We start from the raw sequence: 20286 nt of genomic DNA on the forward strand, positions 1-20286 counted from the left end.
TTGTTGAGGTTGGCAGACGATTCTTAGGATAAACATGTATCTGGCTTGAGGCTATCTTGTCACAAAACCGTCTGTGAGTAAGTTCGGACTTTCACCTGTTTCTCCATACAGGAGACAAACCATGGCCTTCCCTCCAGCTTGAATGATTTGTTTTGCTGTTCATATTCTATGGATTCTTGATGTCGTATCACAGCCTAAAACAGGATGTATGAACAACAATGCTTCAGGCTTCTTCTTGGTTTCACTGATGTTCCAAAATGGAGTTTTCTTGGGTGTTGACTGCAAGAAGATATCATGCGATTCCAGATTTTGTCACAAGCAGATCCGTGTCGTCCCCTATGAGAACTGTTTATGACTGGCATGCCAGTGTAACTGCTGTTTGAAATATCACAACATCAGCATTACCATTGGTTTGAACTGTGTCACATCCTTCAGCTTCTAGATAGGAACACATCATCATGATGAACCGTTGTTTTTTCTGAACATTGGCCTGGAATGACTCTTTCTTTGATTGTAAGATCATACTCTCATCAAATGTAACCACATTTAAGTCCACCAATCCGTCTCATTTGTGTTGTATACTTTGTCCATGAACTTGAGTATCCATTCAACACAACAGAATCTGTGCCATAGTGTCTCTTGACATATGTGTAGTACGTGGCCAAGGTAGAGTATGCAGCAAAGCCCCGCCATCGCGATACATACACAGCATCAGAAGCTAGTCCACGGGAAACACCATCATCCAAATTTTGATATGAATGAAACCAGGGCAGGTTTGCTTGCTTCCTTCAGGAAAGAGGGAAAATCAAAAAGTGCAGGTAGATAACTGTAAAGTTCAAACTTTAGCAAAGATTGAAGGTAGTATGTTGACTGGCTATCTGCAATCAGAAACCTTTGAAACAATAAAACTGGATCAATGTTGCAAATTTCTTCATCTTGTGGTGTAACAGGTTTCTCGTTCATTTGTACAGCTTGATCTTTCCTTTTGAATTTGAAGTCGCCAGTGCTTGTCAAAGAGTCCACAAAAGAGCTACCAAACTCAACATGCATCATCTGCATTCACAGTTTCACTTGCGACAACTCCATTTGCAGTGTTTCTGAGGTCATGACCTTGTTTGAAAGGGCCTCTGTCATGAAGGAAATGGAGAAGTTTCATGGCATCATTCTTGTCTCTCTCCTGTCTTGCATTAGACATGTCCTTGTGTAGTTCAGGGTTTCTGTTTCCACTACTTGTAAGATCACTCATGACATTGCTGACTTCAATGCATGATGGCATTGACACAAGCTTCTGCGTTTCAGACATGCCGCCCCTCTTGTAAGTCCTCCATTTGTTTTCATGTTCCGCATGGGCACCTGTTCAATCAACAAGATCTGTTGGAAATCCTCCCCAATAACAATTGGAGCGGCGGATAACATGATGACCTGAGTTGAGGAGTTCAAAGGTCTTGGGGTGTGTGTCTTGCAGGGAGGTCATCATCTATGAAATACACAATGCCATTTAGAATGTGCCCCAATGTAACATATGTTATATTTGGGATTACACTTTCTTTGTAAAGTACAGATTCTAGTACTTTTGTTGGGTTGAGTCCCATCCGGGATTCCAACCCACACCCTCAGAGTCAGGCACCTAATCGCCAGCACACAAAGTCAGACGCCTAGACCACTCAGCCACCGCGGCTTCCACAAAAGAAAGTGTAATCCCAAATATAACATATGTTACATTTGAACACTTTCTAAAATGATATCCACCATATTCATGTACTGGATCTAAAGGTTTGCTGTCCTCATATTGCTAAGCGCATCTTTTTCTTGGTTAACACGACGGTGAATGCTTTCTAATGTGTTTGAAGAAGATACTTCCCCAACAGTCAAGGATTCACTCACCAGCTCATTTTACAGCACTGTCGCATGTTGAGATCCTCCAAACAACGGAATATATATATATATATATATATATATATATATATATATATATATATATATATATATATATATATATATATCCACTAACTTAGGGGAGATGAATTGCACGAGGATCATGCATCAAATTGCTGAATAACATGCGCAAATATCGTGCATGTGAACAGCTGCATTTTGATGTAAAGTTTTGTTAAGAATTCAATAATTTTCAAAGAGTTTCATCATTTATTGAGCTCAAGACAATAATCTTTTCAACGTTACAAATTTGTTTTACAATACATCAGTTCATGTGTAAACAGTACCTTCAAACAGTATGGAAAAGTTTGCAAACTCTAGTTTAGAACAGTTGACTGAAGTAAGTGGCTACATTTACACCAGTGAGTCTCAACGTTTCATGGGTAGTATATCTTGTGATAAGGACTTTTCCGACGGGGAAAATTACAGCAATACAACATCACATTTACTTGTGTGACATTTGCTTTCGCAATCTGAGTTTATGGATCGTCAGTGTGACATTTGCTTTCGCAATCTGAGTTTATGGATTGTCAATTTAAAGCGGACAATGAAGACGAATTTCACAAAAAGCACGGAGGTCCAACATGCCTATGGTATGCTCAGAGAACGCACCCGCCTGTGCTATCCGGTCATAATCGCTACACGATAAAAGCTATTTTTCATTTCACAGAATATATAATTTGATATGGCATTGTTTGTTATCGTATACTTTTGCGTTAGTGAAACAAATGTGGACAACTTTAAAGTTCATGTATGGCGTTATTACAGCAAGGGCCGAGCGGAAGGAGAAATAACATGGTTCAGGCACTGTGAGACTATTGGGAAAGGTCACATGCAGTGCAATTATATTCAAATTATGTACTGTCCAAATTTATTTTACAGTAGTGATACGCGAGCTGAATAGACTTAAGAAATTACAATTGAGTTCGTGTAGCATATGTGGTTGTGCTCCAAGAGAGATAAAGTGCTATTCTATTGGGACAGCTAGAGACACTTGCAAGGACAAAGGGTCCTTATAGCCCTTTGTTCATCACTAAACCGTTTAATCCCTCGAAACAAGCACGTAACAATATTTGCCAACACAACAGACAAGGCGTAACTAAAATGTGTGAAATGAAATTACATGAACCAAGTAATTCACATGATGGAAACATATGATCATCTTGCTTGAGCACAGGTAACATGAAGATGTATGAACTGTTCATATACGGCATGAAGTCCGGCTTGATACATAAATATGTAAGGTGTGTAAAATTAAAGTAAATTTACATGTTTCCAACCCAAGTAAACGTAGCACGAAATCGGAAATTCAGCACCCACTGGAATTCAAAGGAAGGCTGTATGATCATGTATTTACTGGGGTATCTGTTTGCAATTCATGTTTTACATTATCTGACAATCCTGTCATAGCCAACATGAACGAGGTGCTTATGCATACGAAAATATACGATAAGCATATGTTTCAAAGGTCTAGATTTGTATGAAATATATGCCCGAAGATTGGAAGGGATGGTGTAAATCCACCAAAGGTCCATGTAGGTAGCAAAGGCATTGTAAGTCCCCATGGACCCTAGTATGATGATCTACCTTCTGTTGTTGGCGAACTCTAGCCCGGAATTGGAATGTTTTAGCTTTGCTCGCTAGTGTTATATTCATTCTCTATTTTTTTACTGTTCATCGTCGACAGGTTTTAATCTTCATGTTTTCACTTGTTGTATAAATTGTTTTCGTCACGATATGGCTGAGGTATTGCCAATGTGACGTTAAATATTAACTCACTCACTCCTACTGGCCAATACGACATCACATCGTCTTTTGTTGGTTACCCAGCCACGTTGACATATCTGGGAACGCAATGGCCGATCTTGCTGCTGAGGCAGCACTCAACATAACTGTGGTACCTCTTCTGATCCCATACTCCGATTATTAAGCTACCATTAGATCGTACATCCGTGATCTGATGCAGAAGAAGGGGGACACTCAAGTAGGTGTTAATAAATTACAGGACATTAAACCAATTATCGGTTACACCTGCTTGGGTTGTCAGTCCAGATTTGAAGATGTCATCATGCGACGAGATAGTATTGGCCATACAAGATAAACTCATGGCTACCTGGTTAAAGGCAAGGATCCTCAGTTGTGTATCCCTTGTGATGAAAGAATCACAGTCAAGCATGTCCATCTCAAGTGATAAATATTTCAGTGTCCAAACAGTGAAGGATATTTTTCAATATTAATTATTATTTAATTACTGAATTTTTAAAAGAAATAGAATTATGAGATACATTTTGATAAATGGTTTGTAAATAGATAAATATGCTTTTATTGGTAGTTTAGATTAGTAACTGAGATTGTTAGTGGCTGTACCCTAAAAGGGGGTTGAAGTAATGTAAAATTATTGTCCTCCTGAGAGGAGTCCCAAAACATTTAAAGTACATTTAAACCTACTACTATTTTTAATCGTAATATATATGTTATTACAATTTATGGCTAGATTATCTAAAACTGCTAATAACTGAAGGGATGGTGTAAATCCAGCTAGGCTCCATGCAGGAAGCAAATGTACTGTAAGTCCCCATGGTCCCTAGTATAATGATCTACCTTCAGTTGCTGGCAATATAAATAAACTGTATGAATTGAAGCCAACAATTGGTTATACCTACTTGGGTTTTCAGTCAAGACGCGATGAGGTAATTTTACGACGATGTCGTATTGGCCACAGTCGGTTTTCTCATGACTATCTGCTGAAAACGGATGGGGATGGACCCCCCATGTGTGACTCTTGCGATGAGGTTTTCACCATAAAGCATATTCTGCTTGACTGCGTGGACTTATCGTCTGCAAGGGACTCACATTATGATGCAAAAAATCTGAAAGATCTGTTCTTCCGAGTGAGCGCTCATCTGATAGTGAACTACCTGAGGGAAGTTGATCTGTGTCATAAATTGTAACTGTGTAATGTGACTAACAAAGTGCCTGCCTCTAAGTTCAGTGCTACGACTTTTTCTGCTTCCAAATGACAATGTAACGAATATATGTTTTTGAAACGAAACGCATTGTGACTCTGTACTTAGAATGTTTATTAGTGCAGACTTGTTCTCGTCACTACATGGCTGGAATAATGCCGATGTGACGTAAAGCCCAACTCAACTCAACTCAACTGCTGGCAATATATCGCCCATCTTTATAGTGTACCGTTAAACTTAGAAATAGTGTTTTATGGTTATAAGCTAGTTTTACGTATGAATCTGTGATAGACTAGTATAACTAGACTTATAAATTTACAACTTTAATAGTCACGATATGGCTGAAATACTACCGATGTGACTGTAAATTGTAACTCACTCACTCAGTCACTAATGCCAAAGTGACTTCAAATTTTAACTCACTCACTAACGCACTCAAATGATCATCTATGAAGAATCTTTTAAATGAGTTCTCATTTATTATCAACAGAGATTATTCGTGCCACGGAAATTATTGTTTCACTTAGGGGGTTTGTAAGTCCATGGCATTCAAGGTATTCATAATATTATTTTGTTATTTTTTTATGGCTAAATTTGACCAAATCGTTAACATTTGAAGGGATGGTGCAAACACAGCTAGTCCGAATGCAGGTAGCAAATGTAAAGTAAGTCCCCAAGGTCGCGCATGTGGTGATCATTTGTTGGTGGACAAAAGGATTATCCACACATCTTTATTGTTTATTCATGGTTTATTCATTGTACTGATTTATTGTACTGTTAACCAGACAGGGTATTACGTTTCAGTTGGCGTACATGCGAATAGTTCGCAAAATTCGAAAACACACCTGACAACAACTTACTTCGCGGAAAGCTCGAGCATGAAAAAAACATGCGTTTTTGCCACTTGTAAATGTAATAAAAGGTAAATTAAACCAATATTAGATTATGATTTAGTAGTTTCGTTTTTTATATCACAACTAGTACAGTTCCTGCTGACCAGATAGCGATTTTTCTTTTTATATTGTATTGTGTTGTGCAAAGTAATATCGTTTCAGGTTTACTTCTTTTTGGACTGATTTTTATAGCCATACATATATGACACGATATGGCAGAAATATTGCCGACAAGAATTTTAACTCACTCAATCACTTCAAGGCTCAATAAATCACAAGTCCAAATATACCTCACCGCTGACCCATTACTTATTGTCCACATGTACGATGTGCACTGTGATCATTGCCTCACAGGGGCGGTGAGATAGTCTAGTGGTTAAAGCGTCACGACGATTCCCGACGTGGGTTCATTGTGTGAAGCCCATTTCTGGTGTCAAGCGCTGTGATATTGCTGGAATATTGCTAAAAGTGAGTTAAAACTTAACTCACTCACTCATTGCCACACAACAAAATATACTGTTATAGAACAAACTCTTTCTTTATTTTAAGGGTGCAGACAAGCTACTGAAAGAAATAAAAGAGATGATACGCCCATTCAAAGAGAAAAAACAACCCCTAAATGTTCTGGTATTTGGACCAACAGGGTGTGGCAAATCGTCTCTTTGCAATGGGTTCAGAACCTCTCTTTCCAAGAAGGGAGACGTTGCAAGGTATTTTGCGGTGGGAAGAGGACAAGATGAAAGTTATACCCGACATGTGAGTATCTTATAATACGTACATGGTGTTCAATCGTTTCGTTTTTGGTATACTAGGGATGATGGATAAGTTCTGAGCCTAATGACGTTGAAAATTGCAAGTAGATTAACCTCAATCTCTATTTCAATACTTCCGGACATATGGCTGATAATACAATTACATTTTACGTGATCGTCACGTGATCTACTGTCCAAGGCACATACAGGCAATACAATAATGTTTATTGTGCTTTCATATGAGAAGATGCCTCCCACTAAACCGTCCATCATCAGCGCTGACAACTCAGCATTTGCTCAGTTACCTGCTTTTGACAATGTTTTGCAGTCGAGTCACTCACTACCAAAATGAATGTCTCTTTGGCAAAGTTCAAGATGGAGAGTATCAATGGAAATTCAAGCGTACATAAATTTGTTGCTGCAAGTATCCATTGCGCATGCATCCTTTTCAGAACGGGTTTAAATGTATAAATTTATATGCTGAGCTACATACTGCATCTGGTGGGCCTTGTGTTACAGTATCGTAAACTTACTGTCCTCCTGAGACGATACGTAAGTCCCACAACATTCAAAATCTATCTCAATCTATCCACTCTTCTTAATAGCAGAATTTGCGCGCTTTTAATGTATGTCTAGGAATGGTGTAAATCCAGATAGGGTCCATGCAGGAAGCAAATGTACTGTAAGTCCCCATGGCCTTTAGCATGGTGATCTGCCTGCAGTTGTTGGCAATCTATAGTCTGCTTTTACATTGTCTTGTCATTTCTAGTTAAACTGTTTCAGATTCAATTAATAGTTTTAAATGGATATCTGTTTATAAGTTTAGAAATGAATTAAACGAACATTTATTGATGTAAATGTGGTCAAATCAAACACATCTAGAAAGACAATATTATCAACCACTTAAGAGGATAGATACAACCACTAACAATCGGTTATCTAATTTAATCTGCCACTTAAGAAATAACGATGTAGGAAATTGATCATTCACAAAATCATTAACAAATCAATTATAAACTGATAATCAACATTTATTAAAAACATCCTACAACTGTTTTGATACTTAAATATTTCTGCCTTGTGATGGGGAAATCAACACAGTCAAGCAGGACATGCTTGCTCGTAATTCTTTCATGACAAAAAAGGCAAAACGGAGGATCTTGACCTCTTCAAATCTGGACAGCCCAAGTTTTTGTAGGTATAACCAAAATAGGGTTTTATTTCATGTTATTTATTCATACGCAATTGGGTGTCCCACTTCTTTTGCATCAGATCGCGGATATAAGATCTAATTGAAGCTTTGTAATCAGAGTATGGAATAAGAAGCGGTGTAACCAACAAAAGACGATGTCGTATTGACTAAAGTACTGTCGGAAATGCTACAAAAATGCTTTTTGACTTATATTTAAAATTCAGAGGTATTACAGTTACTTAAATAACAAATATCACTTTAAGAAACATCTACCTAATGTAGACCGAGGGAATTAATTGTGAGACATGCCATACAATGCGTTTTTACTGATGAAAATACAAAAAAACTTAGAAAAAAAGGGGTAGTGGGACGTTATTTGATACAAACATTAACTGCCTGTGTTACGTCATCAGCATACACGGTATCGACAGGTGAAATTGACACCTGAGCACACGCTCGGGCGAGGGGTCATCTAAATAGATGTTTTCTGCAAAATGTTGAATATGTGTACGTATAGTATACGTATCAGTTATGTAAGGGACCATTTGTGTATGTGTGTTTGTTTTGAAATAAACATACGAATTACTGTAAATTGGAAAGAATCCTATCACTTGTGTTATCTTATCGATTGATTGTAGAAATGTGCAACGTTTTAATAAATGTTTGGCATGTCAACAGTATATTTCGTTGCAAAAATATGGATGTTATTCGGTCAGTTTAATCTAGTTGTGAACACTGGCCAAAGATTTATCGAAGTCACTGGTGTAGCTTCTTTAGAATATATATATTCTTCTTCTCCTAAAGTTTGTAGACCGCCCGTCTAAGTACTCCCTTGTCAAAGTTGTCAAGGATGGTTTTACGTCCCGGTTTTGCTTTTGAGACGGTCCCTGTCTCGTCTGATTTGTTTACAATATTGTAAACTTGTTGGTAAGACATACCAACAGCTCTACAAGTTCTGTATTAAACCATTTCTATACTAATGAAAGGTTTACCTCTGTCTTTTTCAAGCACAAACAACTTATAAACCTTTGCAACAATCGTCTGCAAATAGTTGGCCATAGTGGACGCTGTGATAAAGATGTGCATGCATGACGGGAAACTTATTTATCAAGACTTAACATTTATATTAATAGTTCTTCAATAAAGAAACGGTATATAAGTAACACAAACATTCAACATTTATTTGTTTAAGAAAAACGCTAATTTATATTGTTACGCCACCTGTATTATTAGCATAAATGTAAAGACTATTTCAGATTTCTGTTGTTGAACTGCCCTTTAAATGCATGGGAATGTTAAATCAATTGAAATAAAACTTAGGTAGACTATAGGTGAGTTGATACATTGACAACATAATACATGTATCACCTTTCTAAAGATATTAAGGCTAAAAAGCATTTTTCTAGCATTTCCGACAGTACTTTAGTAGCAAGATCATTATACCATTCAATTATTTCGATTAAAAGTAGATGTTTGCAAGAGATGTTTTTTATAGCTTGAAGGCAAGAAAGAAAATCTGATATATTGTTTATATTTGGGTGACTTTTACTATATTCAGGAGTTGTTAGTATTGCGTGTGCTTCTGCTGTAAAAACAGAGCTATTATTCGACAATCGAGAGGATAGATCCAAAGACAGTAGCACAGGCCACTGCGCCACCATCCTTGGACCCATCTGTAAATAAGGATGTGTATGTAACTTTCTACTTGATTATATTGTTTATATTGTAATGCATTAGTTTCGGATTTTGTCAACGTTGTCAGTGTTAGGTCAACTTCTGGACTCGCCAATTGCCAAAGAGGAGAAGAAAGAAGACGGGAAGGAGATATGTTTTCCAGCTCAATGCCGGCATCAGAAATGAATTGTTTCATTCTTAGCCCAAGAGGCTGAACAAGAGAAGTCTTCTTGTTCTACAAATCCTCATCACGAGGATAAAAGACACAGTTAAATGCTGGGTTAGATTCGTTTGAATATAGTTTTGTAAACATATTGTAAAGATAAATCTATACGGTGATGTTTTAAAGATGGCTCATTAGACTCGACGTAATATTAATCGAAATACTTGAATTATTTAATGATCTTGCTACGGACCAATACGACATCGCCTTCTGTTGGTTAGTGACTATAAACTTTCATTCACTTACACACTGCAATAGCTAGCATCTGAATGCATGGGGTAAATTCACCCATGCAGTTGGCAAAAGTGGTCCCTAATATGCTACGTTGCTGGTGATCTACCGTCCGTATATAATTGTATTAAATGCGATGTGTAGTTGTTGTGCTAGACTATTTTGATCTTTATACATAGCGTGTGATATATAGTTAATATGTTACTGTAATTCGATATTTGATAATAACTATGTTTAGCTTAACTGGTCACTATATGACTGACATATTGAAAAAATTAAACGTAGGATTTTGTGTTCTGTTAAAATTCGGCTAAATTGTTCCTACAATCGCCAGCGGCTGAAGGGATGTTGTAAATACAACTAGGGTCCATGCAGGTAGCAAAGGCACTGTACGTCCCCATGGTTCCTAGTATGGTGATCTACCTTCAGTTGTTCGTGATCTATAGCCTGTTTTTTATGTTGTCTTGTCATATGTGGTTACATTAGTTTTAAAATATGTATTTGTGATAGTCTAGTTGGTTTAGTGTCCTTCGTTGACAGGTTTTTATACTTTACCCAGAATTATTATAATATATAACTTGATACAGTGACGATATGGCTGAAATACTGCCGATGTGACTTAAAATCTTAAATCACTCACTGACTCACTGACATATTGCATCCAATTATGTTATACCAGGAATATCCAGGGACACCAGGTGGGTGTACTCAAGCAGGGAAATATTTTAAAAAATCATTATTGAACCAGATTGGTCCATGAATCACCGCCTTCTTGCATACGAATTTGGACAAATTAACAAATAAGTAATCTGTTCTTCCAGCAAAACGTAATGACCAAGAGCAAACGATATATTTCAGAAATTCCAAAATATGTGCAAAATATTCACCACGCACAGGTCTTGGCGTGACTTGCCGACTGATAGAACGGGGTCCATCTACCACCCTCCTAGGTGAAGTCAGGGCTGAAGTGGTGTGTTTAGGCAAAGGAAATTATTCCTGGAACCAGTGCCTTTCACCACCAAAAGCCCTTACTCCACCGACACAGAGACTCAACCCACAGGCAAACAGGTTGCCCAGTCGCAAGCATGTCCTGCTTGACTGTATTGATTATTCTATTACAAGGGATCAGTATTTCAAATCATCGTCTACGAATTATCTTCTTAATGATATAAGCTCTCTTTTTGTTGTTGCTTTTAAGGAAATTGAGGAAACATTCATATTGAAATTAATGTGCATGTTTTGGAATGCTGATAATGAATGTTGTAATTTGAAATTATATGATACATATTTGCCAAGAGTCTTAAGCCAGAAGGCGGTTGCTAATGCGCCAATCTGGTGGTAATAGACCTCTGACATCTGTGATTCTTGGGAATGATGCCATGTGCCGAACCAGCCAGGCATTTATTCTTTTAGTTTCTCATAGCTTTCATGACATTATCTCTGAAGTATAACACTCCTGTATCCCTGGTGTCAGCATCTCGGAGATCCGGTGCTACATGACACTGTCCTTGTTGATATTCCGTGGTGGATGGGGAGCAGGGGTGCTGAAACTATTTACTTTTATCATGGATCCCAAACCATCTGGTTTATCTAGCAACGAAAAGAAAAGACGTTTCGAAAATGTCGATGATACTTCAAGCAATGTTTCATCCAATGCTGATTCCTGGGCCCGTTTCCTGGTGATTGAGGCTACTGATTTTCTGACTATAAACCTTAACCCTTTTGCCCTTCCAAGGCTGTTGCTTGTATTTGTGGAGACGTATTAAATATTACCCGTCTTCGTAGTGGCTCGCTTCTTGTGCATGGTGACAGCAATCTCTAATTCTTCTGTCAATTAAAACATTTGCAAATATTGAGGTTGGTGTGTCTGTGCACAGAACATTAAATTCCTGTAGCGGGATTAATTGTTCGAGACAGAAATCGTTGTTTGACAGACGTGACTAAAGAGAACATTGCTAAAGAAATAAAGGAACAGGCTGTCACAGCAGTAAAACGTGTGTCATCACTAAAACAAAGACATCTCTTGACGTTTGCTCGTTTAACAATTCCACAATCAATTAAAGCAGGCTATTTCAATATCGGAGTGGAGGAGTATATCCCCAATCCACTCCGATGTTATAAATGTCAGAAATTCGGCCACGGCTCACAATCTGGCCCTAACTCTGTGGTGTGTCACCGATGTGCAGACCACCACGAGGGTACTGACTGTGAAAACGGGCTGAAATGTGCAAATTGTGGTGTACAAAATCCAGCTTCCTCCAAGTCCTGTCCTGTATGGCAAGGAGAATAAAAAATCATGAAGCTCAAATCTGAAAAAAAATAATTTAATACTTTGATGCTAAGAAGATGTTCCAAACTCAGACATCCGCTTCAATGAATATCACCTATTCTGTTGCAGCCACTCGTTCTGCAGCAACGTCCTCTATTGCTTGTCAGGCTGACTTGACTTGGGTCAGGTCAGACAAACCTGTTTCAGCCGCTTCACGAAAGTCCCCAGTTACGGAATCTATGTCCCCAGTCACACAGTCAACTTCTGCTTCTCAGCCTGACTATGAGTCTGGGAAGCAGAGTCAAAAACAGTTAATAAACATCCCATCTCAGTCTGTTCAGCAAAACAAAAGGTAAAAAATTAAACAGAAAAGAGACACCTTCCGTCCCCTTACCTCAGAGCTCCCTCTGGATAACCCCTTTTTGACCTCTCGACATGGAGGGTCACACTGTCCTTACAGGACACGCGGAGGAATAGCTCCTCCTCCCATTCACGAGTAAGATCTCCAATTGAGCCATCATGACTCAATTGTCTAATATAATTCAATATAGAACAAACTTTATGGATAACAACTTTTTTGTATTCGTGAGTGCGACGTTTCGATTTTTCTTGTACCGTTGTCAAGCATAAATAGCGTCATTCACAGCCCTGTCACTCTAAATACGTATCTTCAAACTGTTGCTGTTCGTCTGACACTGCACATTGCTCTGACATTGTATAGCTTGTATATACCTCCCTCTTCTAATATTCAACAATCAGATCTCCATAATCTGTATGGTCAACTTCTGAAGCCATGTCTCATCATGAGCGATCTTAACGGACAGAACCCGCTTTGGGTAAGTGTCCATACCAATAACAAAGGTAAAATCCTTGAGGATATCCGATAATATTTTATGTATTTTCATTGACGAATCAGCCTCTTATTTACATCCAGCTACGGGAGCATATTCTTCCCTGGATCTGTCACTTGCTGATTCCAACTTATATAATGAATTTGAATGGATGGTCCATGATGACCTATGTGGGAGTGATCACTTCCCCACCATTCTCAAAACAATCGACCCTGGTGATGATCCTACATTATCACGACGGAACATCGCCAGGGCTGACTGGTTATTATTATGTATTGACCACTTAAAGCATGACTTTTTCGCAAACAGCTTAGATCATATACAGAACAACATTGCTGACCAAACTATACCCAGGTCCTCTTGAATTCCACATATTCGTAAGCCATGGTTCAATAATGACTGTAAACAGACCGGAAAAAGTAGGAAGAAAGCAGAAAAATATTTTCGCCGACACCCTACAACATATAATTTAGATAAAGTAAGAATTTTAGATGCCAAGACTCGACGCACATTTAAACAGAATAAGCGTCAGTCTTGGAGAAACTTTGTATCCAAGATAAATTCACGCAGCCCTATTTCAAAGGCTTGGAACCTGATTTAACGAATAAAGGGCAAAGGTTCCAAATTTACTGTCCACCATCTGAAGGATGGTGAAAATGTATTGACGGATAAGGCTGATATTGCCAATAAGCTTGGCGAAACTCTCGCCAAACATTCTTCTTCGTCAAATTATGTCCCTGAATTTCAAAAATACCAGAAACAACAAGAGAAGAAACGACTAAATATTAACTCGGATAATTGGTGAAGACTATAATTAATTATTTTCATTACATAAGCTATATATCGCCCTTGACCATGCTCATGAAACAGGGGCTGATGATATTCATTATCTGCTCTTCTACCATTTGCCGGAGTCATTTCTGGAAACTCTTGACAGGATCACACGTTAACCTAACATTAACTGCAATTAAAAATTCAGAAACAAATGAATTACGGTATAAAAAAGAATTTAGTCAATTTATAAATGGAATACACATACATCCTTATTTACAGATGGATGAAAGGATGGTGGCGCAGTAGCTTGTGCCACTGTCATTGGATCTTCTCGATTGCCTGATGACAGCTCTATTTTCACAGCAGAAGCTTACGTCATATTATCATCTCTAAAATATATCAATAAACACCCTAAATACAAACAGTATATCATCTTTTCAGAATCTCTTTCTTGCCTTTGGGCTATTTAAAACCTTTCTTGCAAACATTCTCTTTTAACTGAAATTATTGAATCATTTAATGATCCTGCTACAGGCCAATACTACATCGTCCCTTTTGGTTACCCAGCCACGTTGGCATATCTGGGAACGCAATGGCCGATCTTGCTGCTAAGCCAGCACTCAACTATTCTGTGAAACTCTTCTTATTTCATACACTGAGTATAAAGCTACTCTTAGATCTTATATCGGTGATCTGAAGCAGAAGACGTGGGACACCCGAGTAGGTATAAATAAATTACAAGCAATAAAACCTTATATTGGTTTTACCTACTTGGGTTGTCAGTCCAGATTTGAAGAGGCCATCATGCGACGATGTTGTATTGGCCACACACGATATACTCCTGAATATCTAATGAATATCTAATGACAGGTGAGGACCCTCCGGTTTGCATACCTTGTGATGAAAGAATCACAGTCAAGCATATCCTGTGTTGAATATTCCATCACTAGGGATAACTATTTTTAAAAAACGAACTATGAAGGACCTTTTAAATAATATAAGTTCTCATTTAATTATTACAAATTATTTTAAATGAGAATTGTTAAATGATTTGTAAATAGATATTTTATGATTGGAAGTTTGAATTAGTAACTCAGATTGTTAGTGGCTGTATCCTCAAGGGGGTTAAAGTACTGTAAAATATATCGTCCTCCTGAGAGGGTACGTAAGTAAATTTAAACTCTCCATTTTTTATTCGAAGAATATGTGTCTTTTAATGTCTGTGTAGATTTGTCTAAATTTCTAACAGCTAAAGGGATGGTCTAAATCCAGCTAGGGTCCATGCAGAAAACAAATGTACTAGCAGCTAGTATGGTGATCTACCTTTAGTTGTTGACAATCCATAGCCTGATTTTTTATTGTATTGTCATATATAGTTAAACTGTTTTAGATTTAATTACTAGTTTTAAATTCATATCTGTGATAATCTGGTTATTTTACTATCCGTCGATGATAGTTTGTTTTATAATTTACCATAAATTACTATGTATAACAATGAATTGTTCTCGTCACGATATGGCCTAAATATTGCCGATGTGACGATAAATTGTAGCTCGGCATGATATGATTATTGACGGAGATTGTTCGTGGCAGTAACCTCGATCGGGTAGTACTGTAAAATTATTTTCATTCAAAGTATGTTTATCTATAATAGTATTTGTGCCTCACAATATGTGTTATTTATATCGATGGCTAATTTAACAAAATCGTTCATATTTAAAGGGATGCTGTAAATCCAACAGGTAGCAAAGTAAAGTCCCCACGGTCCCCTGTGTGGTGATCAACCTTCATATGTTGGCGATCCCAAGCCCATTTTCATGTTGTGCAGTATCCTTTAAAGTTTCAGTGCTAGCTTTAAATTAGATATCTGTGATATTCTAGTTCTCTTTCTTTTTTGACGGATTTCAAAAACTAAAATACATACTGAACATCATTGAAAACGCACCAGTCTAAAATTGTCCATATTTTCATCAAGATGGATTTCAGCATGACTATGATCAATGAATATTACCAACATGAAGTCGAAGGGCATGTCCAGTTGAAATAATGCTTTAGAAACCAATTCCGGTCCACGGTATGACTCTTAATTCAAATATGCATCAACATGTCGCCACGCCATGAAAACAGCGCGAATTTCATTCTGAAATCATACTGACTGTGACATTAAAAGCAGGTGTATGAGAACCGATTCTCATTGCCTCACTAACGATTGTGAAACGAGGACAGAGATGCCGAGGTTAACACCTCACGAAAGAGAACGTGCACTAGGCATGATTCAGGTTGGCACTAACAGCAGGGATATTGCTCGACAACTTGGGACTTGGCCACTCCACCCTCGTTAGGCTTCATAGACGACATCAGTAGAGAGGCAGCACCCGTGACCTTCAATGACCTTGGCAACAACGTGTTACGACGCTCCATCAGGATCGCCATATTGACCCTGTCCATATCAGTGATTGAACACTGCCGACTGCCAGGACTGCTGCACTAGTTCAAGGTTGACGTGGGGGTCATCAGCGCTGACTCCATGCGACGCCTTCGACACGCTACAGGGCTCCATGATCGACGTCCTTACGCTGGACCAATTCTGACTGACAGACACCGTAATGAGCGTATACAATTGGCTAGCAGGCATTTTCAGTAAAGGTTACAACAATGGCATGGTGTGGTAGTCACTGACGGGTCAGTTCTTCATCTACGTAAAGCTGACGGACGATTACGTGTTTGGTGTAGTTGTTGAGTTGGTCGAGTTGGGTTTTGCGTCACATCGGCATTATGGGTGTAGACGTGGTAAACGTTATGCTGATGAATGTGTGGTTCGAACAGACCTACGGGTGGTGGGAGTGTCATGGTCTGGGGTGGACTAAATTACAATCACAGGACTGCCTTCATGTCTGTCAAGGGAGAGTTAATGCCCTTAATTACCGTGAGGAGATTCTTCAGAATCACATCGTATCTGTCTTCAATCACCATCAAGATGCCAATACCTTTCAACAGGACAACGCACGGGCACATTAAACAAGACATTCCATGCAGTATCTGGCCCAGCAGCACATCCAGGTTATTCTTTGGCCAGCACAGTCGCCAGGTGTATCCCCCATGGAGCACTTGAGGGACGAAATTGGTCAAAGTCTTTCGCGGCGACAACGCATGCGAAACATCCGGGAACTTGAGGCTGCACTACTGCAGAAGTGGAATGACATTATCAAGAACTCTATTCGGACGCTTATTGACTCAATGAGGAGGTCACACGCGATATTGACCCCACGTGTGTTTGATCCTTTCTGACTATGGAACATTTAAATGAATGAGCGTCTTTTCTGTGTTGTTGTTTTTGTCCGTCGTCCAATCATTTATTATCCACTCAAAAAATATCAATTCCTTACACGTGCTTTTAATAATCTGAACTTTTATAAGTGATGCGTTTTCAATGATGTTCAGTATATTAGTAATGTCTGACTGAAATTCTGCCAACGTGACTTTAAATTCTAGCTCACTCACTTGTTGTCACATGCAATTTTTAGAACTTGATATCAATTAATAATAACATGAAACAATTTCCGAATATTTCACCTGATCCCTTGTTTTACTCTTCCTGCTCCCCTTTCAGTTTCTATGGACAGAGTGGGAAGGTGTTACACTGTATGACATGGCCGGGGTGTTTGAATCAAGCCACATCAAAAGTGAAGACATTCTGAATATTGTCCAAGGGAAGGTCGCATTCACTGGAAAGGTAAACGTTTGTCACTAATGCCCTAAAGAGTTATAAGTACGCAGTGTTTCTCAAACACAACCCAATGAAAAAAGCTATTTCACGATAACATATTCTTTGCACTTTTTTATTCACATGAGTAAGTACATTCCTACATTACTTCACAAAAACACGAGAAAACATTTTCTCTTGTATAGTGTACATACATTTACTCAAAACTACAGCTGCGTTGAACGGTTTGCTCATTTTACGCATTGTTTTCCCCAACGCTAAGATATTACCGTGTAACGTGTAGAACTGGAAATAACATGTACATAGATAAAGATGTATATCAGTAAGTATGTCGAGTTATTGCATGCACTTTTGAGCCGATCGGCAGATCGCACCAACTAACCCTTATAGTACTGTGGGAAATAGAAAAAAACTGGATTTTCTCATTTATCTCTACAATGTGTGTAGTTGATATGTAAAAATGTGAAATATCTGATAAACTACAGTCTCAGTGGTAGAGAGATAGGACACGGAGAAAAGGGTCTTTACTGAGGGGAAATTAGTGCAGAAATGAGCAATGCGGTGTTTTTCTAAGTCCAAATAGACTTATTTGGAACAGACCATGGCTTTATGCAAATTAGTGTGCGACGATATTGTATTACAAAGGACACTTTTTAAATGCCCAATTTGAAATTAGATGTAGATTCATTATAGACGATAGCTGACGTAAAAAATAATAACTTTTATGCCGAAACTATTAAGGATGTAGCTACCATGCAGTCTCACTGTCACTATAAAAAGAAACAGATAGGAGGGGCCGTCTCAAAAGCAAAACCTGGGGTCGGGCTTGGGGATAGAGATATCAGCTAAGATAAGATAATCCTTTAGGGCAATTATACTGGGGAGGTACACGGCACGTCATAACAATTTACAAACAATATCCAGTCCTGTCGGGTGGTCATGCCACCTATATACTACGATGCGTTTCTATGGTTTTCGGGTTTCATACTCTTTTATATATCTCAACATAAACTATATAAAACTATATGAAAGAGAGACACGTAAGATGTTAATCAATAGATGAGACAAAGTCAACACACATGAAAAAGCACAACATATCTTTGAAATGACCCCTTGTGCCTGTAGGCAGCACGTGCATTTCATGCCAGGTGAGTCGACGGTCCGTCGTCAAACCTGGCTGAGCGACCTAATTGCCATCTATAGTTTGATCTATTGTTTTCAGCAGCTATTCGTATTTTTTCCAAGTTTTGCCCGATTTTACGAGTAAGCATGCTGTTCTGGATATCGTATTACCCATCCCACTGAACGCCCAGTTAGTCCGAAGTGGGTTATTTCCACAAGAAAAAACAGTGGTGATTTCCAAAAAAATTCCAATTTGGAAATATCATATTTAAAAAAAATTCCAAAATTGGAAACATGATATTTCCAAGGCTTGGAAATTTTTGGAAATTTAGGAAGGATTTTACCACTACTTCCTTTAGTTTCTCCTTTTACCAAGGATCCCCGTGAGTGTATAGACTGTGTATTCGTCCTCCTAGGAGTGTATTCGTCCTCCATCAACTAGGAACCAATTCTTTATATATATATAACCAGGGAGACTATAAGACGATTATCCCCTGGTATTATCTTCACTCATCTGCATCCTTGTTGCTCTAAGTGTCAAAAATTGATATTGACTGTTATATTTGCCCTTGGTATGGCTAGCATTTTCCAAAATACCGTTTTAAGTGTATGTTTTACTTATTGTCCAAATAGTTTTTGACCTGTCTCGGTTTGTATAAACACAAACTACATAGACCTACGTTACATCATGGATTAAATAAAAGTTTACCAGACCCACTGACTGACTGGACAGGGTTTGTTACACGTCATAAAAGTGAACCCTTGCAAGGGAATAATAGGTTTATTGTAGTAGAATACATTCTCTAATTGGTACCCTCTAATTAACACCTGTCACAAGGGATGGACCCTTTGGGTGGTTTACCATTGCGTAATCAACAGTCAACAGACCATGAAATGTTGTTTTAAGACTGTAGGCGAATTAGGATGTAGGCGAATAGGGTTTGTGGTCAGAGACGGTGTTTTGCAGTTGGTGTATTCACGTAATAACATGAACTTGTTAATAGATAATTAGTTATGTTGTCCACACACGGCTGGACTGAGGCAAAAACAACCCAAATGAATTCCTTCTTAAAAAACTTCATAGTGTAACTAATATTAATAAGGTCATTTACAATAAAAGGTGACTAAATGTTTAATGCATTGTTCATTTTAGATCACGTTAAATAATTTCTACAGAAATCACTACACAAGTTCATATCACAGATGATTCCAGCAGGGATACTCTACAACCTTATATAGTCTCCCTGATTCCAGAGAGAAATAGTTCATGAGATTCTAGTCTAGGACAAGCATTAAATTCCAAAATAGGCAAACCAATCTGTTCTCTAATGCTCAGGAAATATGATCACTTACATGACAATAGTTTGAGAAGGTGTCGACTTTCATAAGGCTCAGGACGTTGACAAGCGGTACAAGTTTGGGTGTTATTATAGCACATGGCTAATCTCATGTGACGTGTTATTACAAGCTGGTGGTTGATGGAAGTGAACACATCGCACACGGAAGCCGACCGTGTAAAAACATGATTAAAACACTCATATGATGATTACATTTAATAGGGCATTGATCCGGAGCAATTTCCGCGCACTGGTTGTTGCTTTTGTTATTGTTTTTTCTCCCCTGAGTACCCGGATGATATCCCAGTATTTTCTACTGGTTCGTGACCTTTGCTGCACCAGC

At 38.3% G+C, this 20286-nt stretch overlaps 1 protein-coding gene across 1 annotated transcript in view; it reads left to right on the top strand.

The window, feature by feature from the left end:
* The window catches only part of LOC124258567, a 159640-nt gene that overhangs the window by 109722 nt on the left and 29632 nt on the right, over window positions 1-20286 (top strand). Inside the window, exons 5-6 of the mRNA XM_046692633.1 lie at window positions 6344-6550; window positions 17371-17493. Of these exons, the coding sequence (XP_046548589.1) occupies window positions 6344-6550; window positions 17371-17493 (330 nt within the window). The remainder of the gene's footprint in view (window positions 1-6343; window positions 6551-17370; window positions 17494-20286) is intronic.

The sequence above is a fragment of the Haliotis rubra genome, unplaced genomic scaffold (assembly GCF_003918875.1).
Source record: "Haliotis rubra isolate DU_JTF1 unplaced genomic scaffold, ASM391887v1 Scf699, whole genome shotgun sequence".
Lineage (NCBI taxonomy): Eukaryota > Metazoa > Mollusca > Gastropoda > Lepetellida > Haliotidae > Haliotis > Haliotis rubra.